Source organism: Trachemys scripta, chromosome 6, assembly GCF_013100865.1.
Source record: "Trachemys scripta elegans isolate TJP31775 chromosome 6, CAS_Tse_1.0, whole genome shotgun sequence".
Classification (NCBI taxonomy): Eukaryota; Metazoa; Chordata; order Testudines; family Emydidae; genus Trachemys; species Trachemys scripta.
The window spans coordinates 45,201,939-45,225,219 of NC_048303.1; the positions used below are offsets into that span (position 1 = coordinate 45,201,939).

Here is a 23,281-nt window from a genome sequence, read left to right on the forward strand (position 1 = left end):
TATAACAAAGGCCTGGTTAAAAATCACCAACCTACAGAAGCCACTTTTCCAAATGTAAGACTCATGCCAAGTGATCTCTGTGTCTTACAGACTTGTTTAGGCTGCCTGACCTCTTCAGAAGACCTTTTAAGTCAGCATTATACAAACTCAAAATACAGGCTAATGGGCCAGCCTCAGGGAAGAAACAGCAATCACAAACATTAACACAATTATTAAAGAATAAAACAGACAAATGCGCCCATTAAATTGTTCCGTAATATTCAATGACCAGCTTCTCCCTGTAATCTCTTTTTTAAAAACCCAGCATAAAACAATACTAATCACATTTCTAACAGTATAAATGGCAGCTAGTCTGAGGGGAAGGGAGCAGGGAGTTTTCAGATTCTCCCACTTGGTGATGTAATCAGTATAGCTGGAGAAGAGGGCAGTCAGGTGGAGCTAACTCCAGTGGAGCTGCTGGCTGGAGATGGCGCTTACCTGGAGGCCTTTGAGGAACTAGCCCAATTTTTCTGTCTGTGATAAACCAGTTTTTAAACATGACATCATTCAGCACACAGTTTGGGGAAAATCTTGTTCATTATTAGAAGTACTCAAGATTACTCCTTTCCTTTCTCACAACACCAATAAAGGCTAAAACACACCATCTATACTAAATAATACAAAACTTATAGAAACATATGTAAGAAACAAAAGAGCTACCTCAAGAACCTTATGAATGAGCTGTTGACAACAGCCAGTCAGAAAATGTCCATCAATATGATATTTAATACAAAATGGAGAGGAATTTTGAAAATTCTCTACCTCCCTATTTTTCACCTGGTTTACTGCCAACCATCAGTATTTTTTTTTTATTTGCAAAAGGGCCATGAAGAGAAACACACCATCTGATTTTTACTATTAGCTGAAGCAATGAAGAAGACTTATTAGATAGATTACCGCCTTCAGTTTACTTCATTGTAAATGGATAACCTTGATTATTTATTATTATATAATGTGATAGTTTTAAAGCATCCCCAGTAACGATTAGGGTCCCTATATGTTAGACACTGTACAAACACATAGGAAGACACAATCCCTGCCCTGCAGAGATTACAATCTAAAGACCAAATATCAAATAAAAGGGAGGGGAGAGGGATACACCATACAAGCAAAGTGGTCAGGGTGATGAGAGACATGGTTTGTCAGCTCCAATTCCTTCTCTTTTAAAATAGATCCCATTATTCTAAATATATTTCTTCAGCATGTTTGATTTTGGCAGTGAGTCTGCATATAAATGTAGGCCAATAACCGTGCGTGCACTTTTGTGTTCACACCAAAGCATCTACCCACTAAGGGCCCAACCCAGCTCAATAGTAACACTCACTGGCTTCAATCAGAGCTGGATCAAGCCCCACAAGTGGGGCTCTATGGATCAGTCAATGTAAATGGGAGATTAACATACATTATAAAAGATCATCACTTTTTAAATAGTGTTTTCATTCGTACAGCTTGAAATCACCGTTAAATATGACAGTTACTTTGGGCTGGTTGAATATCCAAACTATTGGCTAGAATTGTATCTAGCCCTAACATAGCTGAGCACAGAAGCAGAAAGGAGCGAGGAGCCTTCCTCAGTCTCCCAGGAGGAAGGCGGCAGGGAGTAGGCAAAGTTATGGCTCTGTCCCCTCAAGTGCTAGCCAACAGAATAGGGTGAACATGTGGGAGGAAGTGTGCTGCACCCCATAAAGTGATCTCACAAGTTACCCTCCCCAGTACAATAGGGCAGATCTGGGTGGAACTGTGACTCTGAGGTGGCACTCCGAGGTGACATGCCTATGCTCACCATCCCGTCCTATGCGCTCTGTTCCTTCTAAGGGGGCTCCTCTTATTAATCCAAAACCATTTAACGTCGAATATGAAAACAAGTGTCTAACTGTTTTCACGTTTAATTTATTCACATGTACAACAGCACTTAATTTACCCAAACAGGTCTAAGTATAATGGAAGCTGCCTACTCAATTTTTCACTGTAAATGGCAAGTGTGGAATTATATCATATCCATCTTTTTTTTTTTTTCCTTCTCATGGACATTTCCTCCTTCTTCCCTGTGATTTTCCTGAAGGAGTTGGTTATCCAGCCCAAAGGGTAATCTCCTGGAGTCCTCACGCACTTTTTCATTCAGTCTTCGCTCAGACAAAATTACCATTGAAGTCAATGGGGAATTTGCTTTCCTGAAATCTAACATCTATTCCCTATTATACTGTAGTTTGATTGTAAGATTTGGGGGGGAGGGGAGAAATCTTTTCACTGTATGTGCATAAAGTGCCTACCATAATGGGATCCTGATCCCTGATTGGGGCATCTAGATGCTACTGTGACACAAATCAAATTAGTTCAAGGTCAGTAGTACCAAAATTCCCTACTCTCTCTTTTTCAATCAATTTCTCCCTCTCAAAGAGTAGATTCATTATCACTTCTCCCTGGTATGATGCTGTGGTTTTTGGACCACAAAACAATCCTTTTCATAAGCAAGGATTCTCTTGGTTGATGCATGTTTTGCTGTGTTTCTTACCCACTAGATATCTGGGTAGTTAAAAATTGCCCACGAGTATGGCAGCCTGTGCTTTCAAAAACCTTGAAAGTCAGTCAAGGAATTTGTTGTTTTCACTCACTACCCCAGGTGGCCTGTGGCAGAGCCCTGATGTAGCTTTTCCATTATTTCATTTTTCATTCCTTGTATCTTTAGGAAAAGATCTGGCAACTAACTTTTTTAAAATCAGGCATAATTTTGTGTATGTTCTTATTCAGATACGATGTACTATAAAGGTACCTGTTCACAAATACCTGTAATGGGTTTCAATTTGGGTCTTAAGGAACTATTCCCACCCACCCTACTGGAAAGAAATATCCTGAAAGAAGAAAATAATTAAGAAGTTAATGAACCTAACTAGCCCAGGTATTTGCTCAAGCACCCCTAGAGAGAGGAAACGTCCTCTGAAAAGTTATCAGAGGATCAAAAGAATTTTGAAATGCTTGTACAGTTGCAGAACGAAATGAAGATTGTACTTCAAGGTACAATTAACTGAAGTAAGTTGTAATATAGAGATGCCTTTATAGGGACAGGCTATATGTATGTTGACTTCTGTGAAAAACAGCCAACACAGGTCTTGGTACACTAGCATTTTGTTTCTAATTTCCCATCCCTTGCACTAGCAGCAAAGCTCCATCAGACAGACTGCCAATGGCTGGCAGCATTTTAACCATACTATTGTCTATATATGCTCTGAGCAAGTTTTAGATGGCACACTAGTTAAAACTCCAGCTGCTGGTCTGCACTAGTTCTTCCACCATTGCTACTACTAAACTAAGCTACACTGGTGGCAACAGTGGGAAATCTGAAGAAAAATGATGGTGTAGACAGAGCCTTGATATCTAAACACATTAGAAAGGAAGGAGGATCTGGGGGTTAGGGTACTATCCTAGGATTTGTGAAACCTGGATTCAAGCACCTGTTCTACCCAAAGACTTCCTGCATAACCTTAGGCAAGTCACTTTGATTCTCTGTCCCTTAGCCCCCATTTGTAAAACGGGAACAACAGCACATCTCACGGGGTGATGCGACCATAAATAAGATTATTCAGCACTTGGATTTTATGGTAATGGGACCCACATAAGTACCTAAGAATGAAACGTAGGACACCTACAAGAACCTTACCAAGAACAAAGCACTGACCCAAACAAAAACAACAGGACAAGCCAAGGAACAGACATCTATAGCTGGTCTGAAAACCCACATTTTCTCCAACAGAAATCTCATTGGAAAAACCTACTTTTAAAGTTTTCTACTGAAAATTTTTGGGGTTTCTGTGGAAATTTTCATTTTGCTTTGATTTAAAATTATATTTCAAAACAAAAACCATCATTTTGTTTCTGACTTTTGAAACAAAATGAAATATTTTGCTTCATTTTCTAACTTTTACCATCTGGAACAGAGTAAAAAGTGTGAAAAGTGGGCTTTTCCACAATTTCTTTTAACAGCTAAAGGAGCAGGAGTAAAAAAAAAGTGAGCGAAAGCCCCCAAAATCAAAAAAGGGAAACACATATTTTTGTTTCCAAAAATCAAAAACAAAATGACTTTGTAGATAAAATGAATGCATTTATTTTTAAATTGTAAAACCAAAATGAAATTTTTCATTTTCAATTATCCAAGTGATAAATCTTTTTTGCTTTTTAAATCTACATTTTCTCTCAGATTTTTTTTTTTTTTTTTTTTTTTTTAAACAAGGCCACATTTCCCAGCAGGAAAGTTTATTGTGAGAAAATTTTTGGTCAGTTTCACTGTTGCCTGACATAGCCAGTTAGCCAATTTCCTCCACTGCTTACATGGGTCTTTAATACAGCAGAAGTGAATGGGATTTTTTTTTTTTTTTTAAATAGGAGAGTTTGATAGTAAAATCATAAAAATTGGCAGGGAAACTAAGGGGCAGATGTAGTACCTGAAGCTTCTGCTAACTCAATTTTTTTTAAGACAAGATTTCAAGTTGACAATTCTGTTAATGATGTGTGAGAACAGGTCATTTAACCAATGCTGTATTGGCTCTATAGGAGTACAAAGCAGTAATGACTTACTGCAGGAGCAAACTGTCTCCTGTGTGGCAAAAACCCACAAAAGCACCAAGGAAACATCATGAATTTAAAAAACTGGCGTTAGTGTCCCAATATTCCTTTGGGAGGGACAGGATCGACGCACTACCAAACAAGTTGGAAGAGAGACCTACCTAATGCTTATGGGTTGTAGTGGAATCTTATGGACATCAAGACAGCTAAATAAAGATCTAATGTCTCCATATTGCTCTCCTGGCCTCTTCTCCCCTGTAGCAACATGGCTCCTTCTGGAGAACAGCCTCGCAGAAGCAGATTTCACAGCACAGAAGGTGAATCTGCTCGAAGATGATACCAACTGGGGCACTGTTATATTCTACAAGGAAATATCTGCAGCTTTGTGAGTCGATGATGCCTTAGGCCTTGTGTACAGTGGTGGTGGCGTCTAGGGTACATGTAGCTACATGCAGCAATGAAAGGCAGGCTGCGTCCACACTGTGGTATGTAGCTACGCGCAGCAGTGAAAGTCTCTGGCAGTGGGAAAAGGGCTCCAGCAGCTGCCAGAGCCTTTCTCCCTGCCTCTGTCTGCCAGAATCTTCCCTGCTGCTAGAGCCTTTTAGTGTCAGGCAAAGGCTCCAGCAGCTTCCTGCTGCTAGAGCCCTTCCCCACCACAGGGAGCTAATGGAGATTTTCCCCACTGCGAAAGCCTTTCCCAGTGGCAGGGAAGTCAGCAGGACACTACCTGCTAAAAATATTTCACTGTTATAGCAGTCTCTGATAATGACCCAGCATATGTTGTTCATTTTAAGAACACTTTCACTGCAGATCTGACAAAACGCAAAGAAGGTACCAATGTGAGATTTCTAAAGTTAGCCTCAGCACTCGACCCAAGGTTTAAGAATCTGAAGTGCCTTCCAAAATCTGAGAGGGACGAGTTGTGGAGCATGCTTTCAGATGTCTTAAAACAGCAACACTCCAATGCGGACACTACAGAACACAAACCACCAAAAAGGCAAATCAACCTTCTGCTGATGGCATCCGACTTTGGATGGTTTTCAAGCAGAACTAATCATCAGCATAGACGCATGTTCCCTGGAATGGTGGTTGATGCATGAAGGGACATATGAATCTTTAGTGCATCTGGCATGTAAATATCTTGCGATGCCAGCTACAACAGTGCCATGTGAACACCTGTTCTCACTTTCAGGTGACATTGTAAACAAGAAGCAGGCAGCATTATCTCCTGCAAATGTAAACAAACTTATTTGTCTGAGTGACTGAACAAGAAGTAGGACTGAGTGAACTTACAGGCTCTAAAATTTTACATTGTTTCATTTTTGAATGCAGGGTTTTTTTGTACATAATTCTACATTTGTAAGTTCAACTTTCATGATACAAATACTGTAGTGCAATCTATTTATTAGGTGAATTGAAAAATAATATTTATTTTGTTTTTTCACAGTGCAAATACTTGTAATCAAAAATTAATATAAAGTGAGCACTGTACACTTTATATTCTATGTTGTAATTGAAATCAATATATTTGAAAATGTAGAAAACATGCAAAATATTTAAATAAATGGTATTCTATTATTGTTTAACAGTGCGATTAATCGCAATTAATTTTTTTAATCACTTGACAGCCCTACTTTTAACATCTTATAAGTGTTTCATCAAATGCTTGTTTTCTCTCTGTCATTTTAGTCTGTTCAAATTAAAAATTAAAATAATAAATTTTAAGAGAAGGCAACAAAGATACTATTATAAGGTAAAGTTACCTGAACTAAAACTACATTGACTCAAATGATTTATCATAATTATTGGACATATGGGCTACACAGAATCACATGGTGTTATTTCATTAATCAGGTGTTAGTGGTTTGAGTAACCCTGAACATTTGTGTGGGTTACAAGGGAAAATTCTGTAATATGGACAATAATACTTTATTTTCTAGAAGCTGGAAACAGGTCCTTCAATTAACTGAAAAACACATGCTTGAAACCTCTAATTTTCTCTTCCATTATAATTTATTTTTGAAACCATGACGTTTATAGGTGTGGTAACTAGATTGTGATCCTGTTGCTGTAACTGAAATTATGTATATGGAAAATGCATCAAAATAATGCATTTTCCAAATCGAGGAATAACATGGACCATATGTATTTGATTATACTTCACATAAAATCAGATAACCCAACAATGACTGGCTTTTCTGAATATATTTCCTTTTCAATAACAAAAAATAAACAGAAGTCATTATTCATTTGACTACATTAGACTATACTATGCTGGTAAGATCTTAGACTTGCAAAGAATTTTAGGTGTTGAGTGACTATTCTAAACAACACTACATTACACATACCAATCCCAATAAGCCTCTTGAAGGCTTTTAATGGTAGCTTGCACACAGGTGATTAAAAATTCACCTCCTACCGGATCTTCATGATTATTAGAGTTACAGCAGGATAACATAATACTAGACGTACCCTATGATTATTCTGTTATCATTATTATTATTCATTATTAGAATACATTTTGTATACATCCCTAAGGCTGTCTTATATTTACTTCAGATATTCTCAGATTATGGAGGCAGTATAGTCCAGTGAATACCAGTAAACACAGATGCTAAAAATATTGGGAAAGAGTTTGAAAAGCAAACACCCCAAGGGTCAATTTTAGCCCTATGTACCACCTGGCGTAGACACAAAAATGTGGATCCGCATCCACCAGGATCAATCCACTTGCCGTCTTTTCCCCTGTATCTGCATCCACACCTGCAGCAGCAAGCTGTCTCACAAGGTCTAGCGATGGGGGGTAGGGGAGAAAGGAAGTGGGGGGGGGCAGGGTCTTGTAGGGAAGAGGCTGTGTGAGGGTGGGGGCTGGGGGTAAGGGGTAGCATGGGGGCAGGGTCTCGAGGAGAAGGGGCAGCGCGGAGGAGGGGACAGGAGGGAAGGGGCATTGCATTGCGTGCTGCTCCCAGGGGATTGTGAACGACGACACACAGCAGCAGCAGTGCGTGTTGCATCACAGTGGGGTGGAGGGGTGGGGCACCAGGGACCCACCCGCTCCAATCCCCGTGGGCTGGGATGGGTCCTGCTGCCCAGAGCCGGAAGGCCAGGCCCAGGACTGGGAGCTCAGCCAGTGCTGCCGGGCAGGGCCATGGTGGGGACACTGGTGCTGCCCAAGGGGCTCAAGCTGCTGGACAGGAAGTGGCATGATGAGTGGGGTGCTGGACAGCCCCGACTCCAGCTGCTGCCCAGTTCCAGCCACTGGCTGCCAGCCCCAAGCACGCTGCACCCCCTGGGCTGCCCAAGCCGTATGCCGCGGGCCAGGTGCCACTAACAAATAGAGCCCTGCATGGTTGTAGCTGCATCCAATTCACCAGCCGCAAAAATGGTCCACGGCTAGCCACATATTTGTAGGGCTCTACTAATACGAAGTAGATAAGTCAGTCTTGAACTACAACCAGTGCATTTTTCCTTTTCTGCCAGTTTTCATTGTGAGATTCTCCATCAGACTGAGTGGAGAAGACATTGAGCTAAAAATCATTCTACTCCTATTGGGCATAATACCTTACAATGTAACACTGAATTTTGTGAAGTTACATGTGCTCAGTATATAAGCATCATCATTTTTCATTCTGTGCCCCCACCACCACCACCTCCGTCAAAACAGACCAACTCAATTAATTCCATCATTTTTCTAATTAATGCAAAAACTCACCTCAGGCACTTCTTCAGAGACCAAAATTCAGGGTATTTCAAACAAACTCAAAAAGCCAGAAAACTGCTTAGTGAAAATGGACAAAAGAACCACTTTCACATCTAATTTAAATACTGACTAGATTGTGTTTTCCATGAAAGCCATGCAAATAAGGCAGGAGTTACTCTAATAGAAGGAATTTCCAAGATGCATGTGTACACTAAATGGACCTGGCTAAAAGAAAATGCCCTCCACTAATCCTAGGAAGTTCAAAACTCACCATATCCCAGCCCTGGAGGGGATCATTAGTGCCCTCCCAAACCACAACCACTACCCCAGCAAGCCTCAGAGGAATAGTTGGCAGCTGTCCAGGGCTAGATTACCCAATAGGCAAACTAAGCACATGCTTAGGGCACCAGCAAAGCAGGGGGCACCAAAAAAAAAATTTTTTTTTTAAATTTGATATTTGATATTTCAAAAAAAGCATCGATATAGTCATCATGGGAAAAATCAGAACTTTGTTAGACTTTCTTACACTCCACTACACACTCTTCCCCCGTTTTTCTGTTCTCTTTTTCTTACTTATCCCCACCTAAACCAGGGGAGCGTCCTACTAATGTAGATCAAAATAATGTGAGGAAATCAGATCCTGACATGTATTGCAATAAATTTATGTTTTATTATTGATATATTCTTCTGAATTATACGTATTTGATTAGGTTTTTTCCTTTCTTATATATATATATATATATACACACACATAAAAATAGTATATGTCGTGTAATTTTTTTTTTTTTAAGTTCAGATAACTGAGATAAGGGGGAGGATGAAACATAACCAACTGAGTGGAGCACAGAAAAACTGGCAGAAGAAAAGAAACAAAAAACTATGGGATTGTTGGAGCTTGTAGCTCAGTTTGACTCATTTTTAGCAGGCCATATCTCAAAATATGGGAATGCTGGCAAAGGTAACACATCATACTTATCCAAGACAATATGTGATGAACTCATTGGTCTAGTGAGTGACAAAATTTGTTCAGCTATTGTGGATGAAATAAGTACTGCTGGGTACTTCAGTTTATCTGTCAACTCTAAACCTGATCTTTCACATATTGATCAATTGAGTATTGTACTAAGATATGTGTCTCCCACAGATGGAAAGCCAGTTGAACTATTTATAACATTCCTCAATATAAAAACCCACACTGGCGAAGAAATGGCAAATCAAGGACTGCATTATCTGTGCCAAGTTTGCAAAATAGATTTCTCAAAGTGCAGAAGTCAATCTTATGACAACGCTGTCAACATGTCAGGACGTTATCAAGGAAGGTAGAAGCAGCTTTTAGAACAGAACAAATATGCCATATTCATACCATGTGCTGCACACTCTCTCAATCCTGTTGGCCGTAGTGCTGTTGATTGTTGTCCGGTGGCAGTAAGGTTTTTCTCAACAATACAGTTACTTTATACATTTTTCTCTGCCTCAACACACCGATGGGCAGTTCTTAAAACATATTTGGGCAATGATCGTGTGTTGAAATCTCTTTCTAATACTCGCTGGGAGGCACATGCAGTGGCAACAAGTGCAATTCTGGAATCCTACTCAAAGATTGTGGATGCATTAGAAAGTATAGCTGAAGACCAATCACAAAAGGGAGAAACTATACGAGAGCAGAAAACATTGCAAACAAGATGCAAGAACTAGAGTTTGTATTCATGTTGACCATATGGAATGAAATTTTACAACACTTTTATCACACAAGTCAAGCTCTCCAAGAAAAAGAATTGGATTTGAAAACGTGCAGACCTCTGTCAATCATTAGCAGACCACTTACACACTTTGAGGAATGATTTCAAAAGATCTGAAGACATATCAAAAGATATCTTGCCTGATATTAACGACAAAGAAGCCCAGTCCCACAGGCGAATCAGGAAAAAACAAGCACATGATAGTAGCGCAGCAGAAACAGCATTTCACGTATCTACTCACTATGCTATAATTACAGGTTTCAAACTAGCAGCCGTGTTAGTCTGAATTCGCAAAAAGAACAGAAGTACTTGTGGCACCTTAGAGACTAACAAATTTATTTCAGCATAAGCTTTCGTGGGCTACAGCCCGCTTCTTCGGATACATGGAATGAAACACACAGACAGACAGCTTCCATCCAGGACACACCACACGATCCATTGTCTACAGCCAAGCTCTAAGATACAACCGCATTTGCTCCAATCCCTCAGACAGAGATAAACACCTACAAGATCTCTATCAAGCATTTTTAAAACTACAATACCCACCTGCTGAAGTGTTAAAACAGATTGACAGAGCCAGAAGAGTACCCAGAAGCCACCTACTACAGGACAGGCCCAACAAAGAAAATAACAGAACGCCACTAGCCGTCATTTTCAGCCCCCAACTAAAACCTCTCCAGCGCATCATCAAAGATCTACAACCTATCCTGAAAGATGATCTCTTACTCTCACAGATCTTGGGAGATAGACCAGTCCTCGCTTACAGATAGCCTCCCAACCTGAAGCAAATACTCACCAGCAACCGCACACCATACAACATAAACACTAACCCAGGAACTTATCCTTGCAACAAAGTCCGATGTCAGCTCTGTCCGCATATCTATTCAAGTGACACCATCATAGGACCTAACCACATCAGCCACACCATCAGGGACTCATTCACCTGCAAGTCTACCAACGTGATATATGCCATCATGTGCCAGCAATGCCCCTCTACCATGTACATTGGCCAAACCGGACAGTCACTACGCAAAAGAATAAATGGACACAAATCTGACATCAGGAATCATAATATTCAAAAACCAGTGGGAGAACACTTCAACCTCTCTAACCACTCAGTGACAGACCTGAAGGTGGCAATTTTGCAACAAAAAAACTTCAAAAACAGACTCCAAAGAGAGACTGCTGAACTCAAATTAATATGCAAATTAGATACAATTAACTTAGGTTTAAACAGAGACTGGGAATGGTTGGGTCATTACACTAATTGAATCTTTTTCCCCATGTTAAGTTCTCCTCACACCTTCTATGGGTCATCTCGATTATCACTTCAAAGGTTTTTTTTTTCTTCTGCTGCTGATAGCTCATCTCAATTGATTGGCCTCTTACAGCTGGTATGCGTTCTTCCACCTTTTCATGTTCTCTGTATGTATAAATATCTTCTGTCTGTGTGTTCCATTCTATTCATCCGAAGAAGTGAGCTGTTGCCCACAAAAGCTTATGCTGAAATAAATTTGTTAGTCTCTAAGGTGCCACAAGTACTCCTGTTCTTTATGCTATAATTGATACACTTGAAGCTCATATGAAGAGGAGAGGTGAAGTGTACAAAAGAGTGTCAAGTAGACTTTCTTTTCTAAATGATATGGACTTATTTGACAAACAATATTCACAAGGTTACCAAAAGCTAGTTGACTCATACCCTGTTGACTTGAACATGAATCTCTGTGGAGAAGTACGGCAGTTCCACTTTATATGCGCGCAAAGTTTAATGAAACAGGAAAAACAAAATTCAGTCACATTGATCTTCATGACACAATATTGAAAGACGGAATACAATGTGTATTTCCAAATGTAAAGATCGCACTGTATTTTTCTAACATTGATGATTACTAACTACTCCTTTTCTCAGCTGAAAGGAATAAAAAACCCTCAGAGAACAACAATGAGTCAGGCCAGACTTGATTCACTTTCCCTATTGTGTATGGAAGTGGACATGCTTTTGTCGAGTCTGCAAAATTCTGGATAAGGTCATCGAAGCTATCAGAAAATCTAGAAAGAAGCTATTTTAATTTCAGCATATATGTAAGTTTTGTGTCATTTCAAAAAATAAAATTTTATTTTATGGTATAGTATTGTTTTTATTTTGAATTACATATAGGGGGGGCACAATAATCTTTTCAGTGCTTAGGGTCTCTAAAGGTCTTAATCCAGCCCTGCAGCTGTCCAACTGCAAACCAAATTATGCTCATGAAGCCTCCAATAAGAACATAAGAATTGCCATACTGGGTCAGACCAAGGTCCATCTAGCCCAGTATCCTGTCTTCTGACAGTGACCAATTCCAGGTGCATCAGAGGGAATGAAAAGAACAAGTAATCATCAAGTGAGCCATCCCCTGTCACCCATTCCCAGCTTCTGGCAAACAGAGTCTAGGGACACCATCCCTGCCCAAATAGTCAAAATAGGTTTATCTGGGACTAAGAAATCCACTAAGGTTTATGTGAGGTTGAGGATGACCTTCAATGAGCCTCCCAAAGCTCAAATATAGTGATGGGCGCTCACTGATTCTAAAGTTTGGGGGATTAACCCACCAAGCCTCTTAAGGCCTGAATGGGGGCTGATAAGCCCTCCTAAGGCTCACTACTGGTTCTCCTCTCCTGTAAACCTCAGTAGCTCCATGGGAAAGAGGGAATGCCCGGCCTCTAACCACCCCCCCAAAACCTGCTCTCTACAGCCCCTTAAACTGAGCAGGGGGCTTGGAAAAGAAGAGGATCAGAAGGATACACCCTTTCTTGTGAACTTTCTGAGGTCTGCAGGAAGAGAGAACCCCCAGAGAGCTTTAGGAGGCTCATCATTCCCTCTGCAAGCCTTTTTGCAGCCATTTTCTCTTTCTTCCATCAATAAGGCTCTCAACAGGTTACAACATTTTGAAGTCTACATTTGCAAGGAAAAGAGACTTTGTTATTGTTAATGAAAGATCAGAATTCCAGCAGGCCTTTGATAACCAAATACTAAGCTCGCTGTAACAGATAGCACCATTACAAGTCTGAACATCAATAACTTTTGTAATTAAAAGTTTAATCCTCTAACTTTTCATCCTGGACACCAGATCACAATAGGGTGGCCAGATGAGAGGAACAAAATATTGGGATACTGGGGGAGGGGGGAGTCCACTGGCAGAGCAAAAAAAAAAAAAAAAAAAGCCGAGTGCTGCCGGCGGAGCAAAATATCGGGACAAATTGCGATCACAGCTAGGGAGTCCAGTAAACTAAATTTTATTCATTGTATGTCCTATTTTGTTTCAAAGTTCAGTGGCTTTTTGAACGCTGGTGAGTGCCTCTGTTTTTAGTCATGCAAAAACTTCTTGTCCAATCACTCCACATTTTGTTGAAAAACTGTACCTTAGCCCCAAATATAGACTACAAATTTTGAGGCCGAGAGGACTTTTTTGTATATGATGAGGAAGGAAAAGGGGGGACAATGAAAAATTTGGGTTTATAGCAGAAACACAGTTGCAACTTTAAACTATGGAGTAACTGTTTTCCCTCCCTAAATATTATCTATGTTTCTAAGTACTAAAATTAAGATAATCTAAAATAATGACCATGAAGGGAAAATAATTTTAAACTGACTTCAACAATGTGAGCCATAATATTTAAAGAGCACTATCCCCAGAAACGCCTGAATTGGACAGTAACATTCAGTGGCCTAAAGCCTCAGTCAGCCAGAGAACAGCTTTCTGTTTCATTCATTCGCCTTGAATAAGCTGTTATCCAAAAGAAAGAGCCTCTTAGGGCAAAAGCCTAATGTTGTAGAACTTACATAAAGAGGTACTTCAGTGCAGCTCAGCTTCATTGTTACAGCATCTACAAACAGAATAAACCAGAGTAATTATCACACACTGAATCACAGGGCACTGATACTATTCAGGTTCTTATAGCACGCCAGTCACCATGGTGTCTGAATATCTTCCAGAATGAGGACATTAAGAGACTAACTTTATCAAATGTGCAGTTCTTCTCCATTTTCTTACCTCACAGGGAAAAGAAATAAATGTTTATTACTGGAGGAGGGGTTGTTTCTAGTTAATATGCTGTGTTTTTTTTTCTTTACTGTACACAGTAAACTAAACAGGTGAGTGAATATTTCTGAGTCCAGCCACCAAGATGATATAATCAACAAGTTTTAATACTTCACTTACTGTCAATATTAACAACAGAGGTAGAGAAAGGAATTGTAAATTTGATCCAGGGATGTAGTTGCACCTACTCTTGTATTTAACACCAAAAATCAAGTGTCCAGTTTTTGGTTATTTTTTTTTAACTTCTTCATCTAAGAACCCCACAGGCTTCAGTCTGTCATTGGCTGTCTAAAAAAGCATCTAAAGTGACAAGCAACTGCTTAGAGTAATTTAACAAATGCATTTTAGATGATTAATTTCAATTATTATTATTTTAATATAGTTGAGGTAACACTGGTTTCTAGTATTATATTTTGATTTCCTTCTCTGATGCATCCACAGAGAGCATTCCCTAAAAATAACATTTTTTTAAAAAATTGGAAAAAAAAATCAACCTGGAAGCAACCAAGCCTTTAGAAAGCCCAGGCGGACAAACATACTTACAAATCCTCTTCCTCAACTCACCAAAACAGAACAGAAAGCCTGTCCTAAAAGGAGGCGCGCTCAATTCGGATGTGGCTGTGTTGTTAAAGTTGAACCCTTTCCAGTAATAATATGATTATGTGCTGCACAGCCTGTTCACGCATCTGCATAACCTTCTATGAGTCAGATATAATTGGAATGTTTCCCCTTTTACATACTGCAAAATTTACTTACAGAGTTTCCACCATGAACACAAAACTTCTTTAGCAAACCGTTTATTTATACTAGTCTCATACAGCCCATCTTTTCATATGCACACAAGCAAAACTGGGCATGCTGCTGTTTTGATTTTCACACAATTTTGACAAAAAGGCAAAATCCTTTGCAAGCACATTGAGCGCAAACATCAAACCAAGGCCAGTCTTTCACACCATAAGCTTTGTAGATCTCCCCCTATATCGTACTCGTTTTGAAATCGTCTGGATTAACAGGTCAGGCATCGCCTACTAACCCTTCCCAAACAGTAGTCAAATGAAGTCAGTATTTAGTCAATAGCTACACTCCGATAGAAGATCTTGTTTTGTTTTCTTGGGGGGGGTGGGGAGGAGGAGGAGGAAGTTGGTTTCAAGGTGCCTTGTTCTGACTGCCAAACACAGATAAGGTTCTTTAGTTATTTTGCAGCCAGCCCTGAAACTGACTCAAACTGAGATTAACATCTGAAGCACACTCATGTTTGTGCAGACTAAAGAGGGTTACGAAAGTTGTTTCTTGAGGAATTATCAAATACACTGTTTTCCAAAAGTGTCATATTTCAGAAAGGATGAAGTCCATTACCTGCTATCTTGGATTTCTCATCAAACCATAGTTATTGCCACCAACATGTTATATTTATAAACAAGTCAGCAAGAACTGCATCATTTGGTGTCATGCATGACAATGAAATGAAAGGCATGTCACATCTCTTTTATTGTCTAGGGAATCTATTAATCTCAAATTGTCCATGTTCATAAAGGAGTTCACAGACCATCAGACTTAAACCCACACAACCTCTTTTACAACATGAACCCTGACCCTCACATAAATCGTAGTAGCATCTCAATAAAACAAAACATGCATCTAATTATGGTCACACAATAGATATAATTCCAAGAGATATACACCAACCCCCTCTCGTTCTGCATGAGTGCACAGAGGGATGGGAAAGGCAGGGCTCCCTATGCCCTCTCCCTATTCCAGTGCATTTATGCAAGGGGAGGCATAATTTAGTACCTAATTTGGGGATTATGGTTGTGCAAATGGTCAGACTTGTACAACTCTTCATTTATTAGGAAGTGAAGTTCATAACATGTATATAGCACACACAATAAATAAAATTCACTAAAAACATGGACCTAGCACACACATTCCCTCATGTTTTAATTATATGCTATTTAGATCATAGGCTCTTCAGGACAGGGATCTGCTCTTCATATCCACACGTAAAGTGCCTAGCATAATGTTGATGCCATAGAGACAAATAATAATATAAATACAGTAGATCATTTGAATGGCAATTTCCCCTAATAAATGATGCTTACTAACCAAGCCTTCCAATTATTAGCATTAATTGGTTAATGTTTGTTTGTATAGCACTTCAAAAACATTAGAGCATAAGCTTTCATGGGCTGTAGTCCATTATGCTCTAATAAATTTGTTAGTCTCTAAGGTGCCACAAGTACTCCTGTTCTTTTTGCGGATACAGACTAACACGGCTGCTACTCTGAAACCTGTCACTTCAAAAATGCAAATCACAATTAACATACTAAGAGGCTATTACATTTCCAATGAGGCCTTGAATTTGACCTATGCTCTTGCTCACATGAGATGTATACCCATATGAAGATCAAAAACACACACAATTTTTATTGAATTCCTAATGCGTCACTGAGTTACAAGAACAAACTCGCAGAACTCAATAACATCTAAATTTTAAATTTATTTACACAAAGATCAATTTCTCAAGCAGGCAGTTCTACTAGTATTTTTATATTCTTCTAATATATACCCATAACCTGCAAACTGCCTGGCCTTATGAAAATGTTAAACGTGGTGTAGAATGCTGGCTGTATTGGTTTAAAACATACTTGTGATTGTCTATAAACAAACCTTATAATCACCAACTTTTAATGGTGTTTCCTAGAAACAAAAGGGCACTTAATTGAACCTCTTTTCACTTCCTGCATAGGAACTTGTTAACGTCAACATATATTATAATACGTTCTAAGCAAACAGTTCTGCTTTGCTGTTTCTTTCACATTTGTTTTGATGGCAGTTGTTGTTTAGAAAAAGTTCCGCACAAATGATCCAAGTCTTCCCTGCAGTGCTTAGCCCAATTCACTCACCTGGCTGCTGGGAATCATTGAAATTCACTAAAAACAAATGCAAAGCACTATATTTAGGAAGGAAAAAATCAAATGCACAGCTACAAAATTGGAAATAACTAGCTAGGCAGTAGTACTACCGAAAAGGATCTGGAGGTTATAGCAGATCACAAATTGAATATGAGCCAACAATGTGATGCTGCTGCAAAAAAGGCAAATGTCATTCTGGGATATGTTAGCAGAAGTGTTGTCTACAACCATGGTTCTCAACCTCAGGGGTCTGGGGCCCCCTGAGGAACCACGAGTAGGTTTCAGGGGGTCCATCAAGCAGGGCCAGCATTAGATTCGCTGGGGCCCAGAGCAGAGAGCCAAAGCCCCACCACATGGGACTGAAGCCAGGTCCCTGAGTCACGTCACCCAGGGCTGAAGCTGAAGCCTGAGCAGTGTAGTTTCATGGGGGCCTCGGTCTCATGGGGCACCAGGCAATTACCATGGTTGATGCCCCTTAATGCTGGCCCTGTCTTTTATATGCAGAAAACCAGTTGTTGTGGCACAGGTGGACCATGGAGTTTTTATAACATTGGGGGGGTGCGGGGGTTCAGAAAGAAAAAGGTTGAGAACCCCTGGCCTACAAGACATTGGAGGTAATTGTTCCATTCTATTCATCACTGGTGAAGCCTCAGCTGGAGTACTGGGTCCAGTTTCGGGCACCACACTGTAAGACACATATGAACAAATTAAAGAGAGTTCAAAGGAGAGCAACAGAAATGATAAAAAGTTTGGAAAACATGACATATGAGGAAAGGTTGAAAGAATTAGGCACTTTAGTCTAGAGAAGAGAAGGCTGAAGGGGGACATGATAGCAGTCTTCAAATATGTTGAGGGCTGTTACAGAGGGAATGGTAATCAATTGTTCTCCCTGTCCACTTAAAGTAGGATAAGTAGTAATCAGCATATTTTGCAGGAAGGGAGATTCAGGTTAGATACTAGGGAAAATGTCTAACTATAAAACTATTAAGCTCTGGAACAGTTTACCTCGGGAGGCTGTGGAATTCCCACCATTGAAAGTTTTTAGGAACAGGCTAAACAAACCACCTTTCAGGGATGGTTGAGGTGTACTTCATCTTGCTCAGCAAGGCAGAATAGAGTAGACGACCTTCAGTGGTCCCTTCCAGCCCTGCATTTCTATCATTCTATGACTACAGGAGAAATCCTCCCACCACGGCCATGGAACCAGAACAAAGTTGCTCTGCAGTCACTACAAAAGGAATGCAATCACAGCCTAAGGAATGGAAATTTCCAGGGTCCTGACACCACATCACCCACCAACTCTGGAGGATTCATGAAACAGCAGATTCTCTAGTGCAAGCCAAACTGCCACCATAGACCAACTGCACACAATTGCACTGAGAGGCACTAAGGAGTAGCTGCGCTGAGCAAAATGAGTGCAGACCCCATGCAGTTTCCTGGCATACACACATCCCTCCACATAGCAGAACTACATGAGTTCCCTTGTGTCAGGGTCAATCTGTTTGATGGGAGAGAGAATTGGGAAGGATTTGGGCCTAAAAAACCACCATTTCCAATTTCATCCTTCTCCCACTGAAGTCAAACTCCCCTTAACTTCAATAGTGGCAGGATCAGCCTATAAATCAGATCTTTCCTCATTAAATGCAAATTTGAGTCAGTTCAGTAGTGAACTTGACAAAAAATTTTGCGTGATTATGTGCCATAATTTGGAGAAGTCCAAGGCACAGGCTTATTGTACAGTATAGCTGAATACCTACTTTTTATCTAAGAAAATCTGCACCAAGTACATCAATTTACACTATCTTACCACTGGAGTGAATGGGAAATCTGTGAATTTCAGAATTGTTGTAGGTAAATTCTATCTCAAGGTAAAGTCTATCAGTGATTATCCCCAAAGTTTTAAAGAATAGAATTTACCCAACAAGAGTTTTGAAAATGTCTAATTTGCCACTTTCCCCAATGGAAATGGAATTTTGTGTGTCCCAACCTACTTGAGATGGTTAAGAATGTTTATTACTTTTATCGTAGTTAAGATATATTTTAACAATTTTTAAATATTTACTTTACAAGAATCTTAAATTATATTTCAGGGTTTTTTGTTGTTGTTTTTTCTTTTTTTGTTTTTTTAATACACCACTACTTCTAGTTTTTAACTGTGTTTTTCCCAAGTACCGGAGGGACCTGGGAAGGAAATCTGTCACTAGAAAATGTGAATGGAAGTGTGTCATGCTGAAAACACCTTAATGGAAAAGGTTTCTGCTATCAAACCTTTTCAGTTTGTACATACTAGAGAAATTAGATAATGGAAAGTACACAGGAGAAATTCCAGCAATAATGCCTTTTATCGTGCTTGACAAGGTGATCATCGGACGGCCAATTTACTTTATTAATGGTGTTTTTTTCAAGGAGAATTTTCTGAGACTATTATTTGGATTGCAGCAGCACCTACTGTGTGTTAGATGCTTTCTAAACAGAGAAGGACATATTTCCTGACCCAAAGTCAAAGGCCCTGATCCCACAAGTTGGCCTGCAACTCAGTATTTGAGCCTCACCTTCCCCAAAAATGAGATGTTTACTCCTAAGATAAATAAATGAAGTACATAAGTAGAGGATTTAGGCCCCGATCCTGCACTGTGATCCAAGAGAGGCAAACTGCTGCACCATTAAACTTGGGGCTCCACACAGGTAAACAGTTGGACTGCCTGGATCAGATTCAGAATCAGAATTGGGGCATCAGTCATTTAGTGTTTGTAGGCCTTTCAGAATAAAGTATAGTATAAAAGAAATTAAATTCATATTCTATTGCCTTTTAACCTGTATGTAGAATACAAAGTTATGTGTGTAGACACAATAACATTTATATGTTCCTTTTTGCATAATAGTCCAACACCTCTGTACCACACAGACCTATTGTCATCCCATAATTTGTAGTGTAAATTACTAAAATCAAAATGCTGACCTGTGAAAATAAACCTGCAGTTAAAAGCCATGAGTGCCTTTGAATGTATACCTCATTTCCATGATTGTGACACCCCATACTTTAATACATGTTTGTAAAACACTTTTGAGGAATACAAGTCCTATTATTATTTTCAGGGGCGGCTCTAAGTACCAGCAAACCAAGCATGTGCTTGGGGCAGCCCATTTGCAGGGGTGGCAGGGATCCAGCATGGGAGCTGAGAACCAACAGGGGGCCCTGGGAGCTGCAGTTCCTTGGTTAGCTCCCTGCCTATAGAGCCAGCCCTGGAGCAGGGAAAGAACTACATTTCCCAGCATTCCCTTGGCCACTACCAACAGGAAAGAGGGGGAGGGAGTGAGGTAGCTGAGACCTCATGCTGCAGTGATTGGAGAGCTGCACTGTGAAGGTAGGGATACCATATTTTAACATTCAAAAAATAGGACACTCCACAGGGAGGGAGGGTAGCCCCACCCTGCCCCAATCCACTCCCTCTGACTGCCCCCACAGAAACCCCAACCCATCCTGCTCCCTGTCCCCTGATCTCTCCCTCCTGGGACCCCTGCCCCTAACTGCCCCCCAGGATCCCACCCCCTATCTAAGCCTCCCTTCTCCTTGTCCCCAACTGCCCCTTCCTGAGACCCCCCCAACTTCACCCCTAGAACCCCACCCCCTACCTGTCCCCTGACAAACCCCCGGGACTCCCATGCCTATCCAACCGCTGCCTGTCCCCTGACTGCCCCCCCCCCAACCCCTGACCCATCTAACCCCTCCTTCTCCGTGCCCACCCCCCCACTGAACCTCCACCCCATCCAACTCCCCAGCCCCCTTACCGTGCCACTCAGACCAGCGTGTCTGGCTCCACGCAGCGCCAGACACACTGCTGCATACATGCTGCCGTGCTCCCCCGCAGAGCCACAGCCTCCTCCCCCAGCACCTGCCTTCCAGATTTGAACACCTCAAAATTCAGGAGTGCTCAAGCTCAGTTTGGGCAGCTGTTACTTCATTTCTCCCAAATGAAATATACTGATCCACTGTAACTTGCTGTAGAAAAAGTAGGATAAAATTGAGCAAGAAATGCTTTCCAGTGGTTATTAGGACTGGAATTGCTATTTTCAACAGCCATTGCCTTTTTTGTTTCTTTGTTTAAAAGGAAGACAGTGATATTGCATTGTCAAATTCCCCATAGAAAGAAAGAGAGAACAAAAGAATAATAAAGGCACCTCAACTTTTCTTCACTTATGTAGGACAGTCTTATAATATGCATCCAGATATCCTCCAATCACACAAGCTGAAAACTGTTCCACTTTACTACAGTTCTGTAACCATATGGGAACCAATCCTGTCTGTGTGCTGTGCACATCTAAAATTCCTGCTGAATGACCTGCCATGGGAGCGAGTTACCAGTGACCCAGGGCTGTGGCAGAAGGAAGGTGCAGGAGAGGGGAGGGGGGGGGGGGAAGAGAGCCCATGGCTGGGGTGGCAGGAGGTGTGTGTGGGGGGTAATGGTGAGGGGGGGGCAATGGTGGATCCCAGAGCTGGGGCAGCAGGGCGGGTCCAGCGAGGAGCCCAGGGCTGGGACGGGGGACAGCCAAAATTTTTTTTGCTTGGGGCGGCGAAAAACCTAGAGCCGGCCCTGATTATTTTAGAGGCCAGCACCCCAAATTTGATTTTTGATAGATTAAGAGCAACATGAAACAAAAGGAGTCTTTATATTTTAACAATAGTGGCCAATGTAAAGGTCATTAGGAGGCAAGAAAATACTTCCACTGCACAAATACACCCCCCACTTACCCATGATACCCTTATTGCCCCTTATACAAAATTATTAGATTCTGAGTGGTGCTTATAAAACCAGAGATTTCCAATAAAATACTGCTGGCCGTACGTAACTGCTTTATTGCAACATATGTGGCAACTGAACCACAATACATTATATACCAAAAGGCACTATCATTGTTTCCTGACTGTCAGGACATACTGCACAGAGATCAGATCTTATTCAGTACCGAATGTACTTTTATGCACAGCTTCTTGTCCTGGACCAAAACTAAAAGATCTTAAAATAATTCAGTGACAGAAAAAAAGTAGCCAGTTGAAGCAAGCATATGATGACTATTTAATTCCAAAATGCATGGATTTGTACCATTATAACCAAGGTTTTTCAAATCAGTCTTAATTCTAATTCTGATGAAGATACATAGCATGAAGTGGGAGGAGAAGGGGGAACATCTACCAGCCTTGAAGTCATTTACTTCATTCTAATATTATTTAAATTGAGAAGTAAAATAATCCCTTGCCTATAAATGTATAAGGAAGCAGCTTGCATAGGTTTTGATCACCTCACTTTGCACTAGTCTGCTCTTGAAAACAAGCAACTGGAGAAACTCAGCTAAAATTTCTTTTACAACACTGTTCATATCAACAAGAGAAACACACTTCGCATCTTATTTGGGACTAAAATAAAAGATTACTTATCTTCCTGAAGATTATCACCCAATTCACTGCTCAGTTAACATACTAATGCTTTCATTTAGCTAAAGCCACCACTATTTTGTGTTGCATTGCAGAGAAAATATTTAAAGAGCCAAAATAAAAATGGGAGTTGTTTGAAAATTTAAGGCTGTTACACCTTATTTATTAAAAAAAAAAGTATATATATGTATAGTTAAGATCACTTAAACCAACTAAATGTTGTTCCTATAGCATTGCCAGACTCCCAGTGTACCATTCTTGCTCCTTTAGTACCAGTTTTGGAAGCCGTGTTACTTTTTAAGAGTGTTTTTTCTAACAGTTTTAGAAGGCACCAGCCTATTGATGAAGATATTTTAAATACTAAAGAAGCCATTGTACTGGGGCAATAATTTTGTACCACCATTAAAACCAATCTTTCTTTCTCCATCGTTTCTCATAAGGGTCCCACAAAGCTCACAGTCATAGGCAGGAGGTATCATAAAAACTCTGCCCTTGTAAGAGTACTGAATAAGTGATTCCTAGAACACTGCTTTTATAACTTTGTTCAAACATATAATCTAATACTAAGTGTGATGGTTCATCACCTCTTTAACCTTTGACTTTTCCATATAAGTGCTCTAACTTCATGAATAAAGTTTAGGAGGTTTCTATAGCAAGCTATACTAGCTGTGTGTCTCATGACACTTTCATAATTTGCAGTTCATCCGCCTTTTTGAGCAGTGGGAAAGGCTGCTTTGGGTATGCTATTTGTCTAAATCAGGAATTGTTGAAATACATCTATGTTGACATAAGGTTGTCTCAGCATTCTGTCTTGTTCTGAGGGT

General features: G+C 40.3%; 1 protein-coding gene across 1 annotated transcript in view; it reads right to left on the bottom strand.

Moving 5' to 3' along the window:
* Nucleotides 1–13,895, bottom strand: part of LOC117879026 (rho guanine nucleotide exchange factor 28-like) — a 70,901-nt gene extending 57,006 nt beyond the window's left edge. The window contains exon 1 of the mRNA XM_034773882.1: nt 13,856–13,895. Coding sequence (XP_034629773.1) covers nt 13,856–13,888 — 33 coding nt within the window. The 5' untranslated portion in view covers nt 13,889–13,895. The remainder of the gene's footprint in view (nt 1–13,855) is intronic.
* Between the last annotated feature and the right edge of the window lie 9,386 nt (nt 13,896–23,281).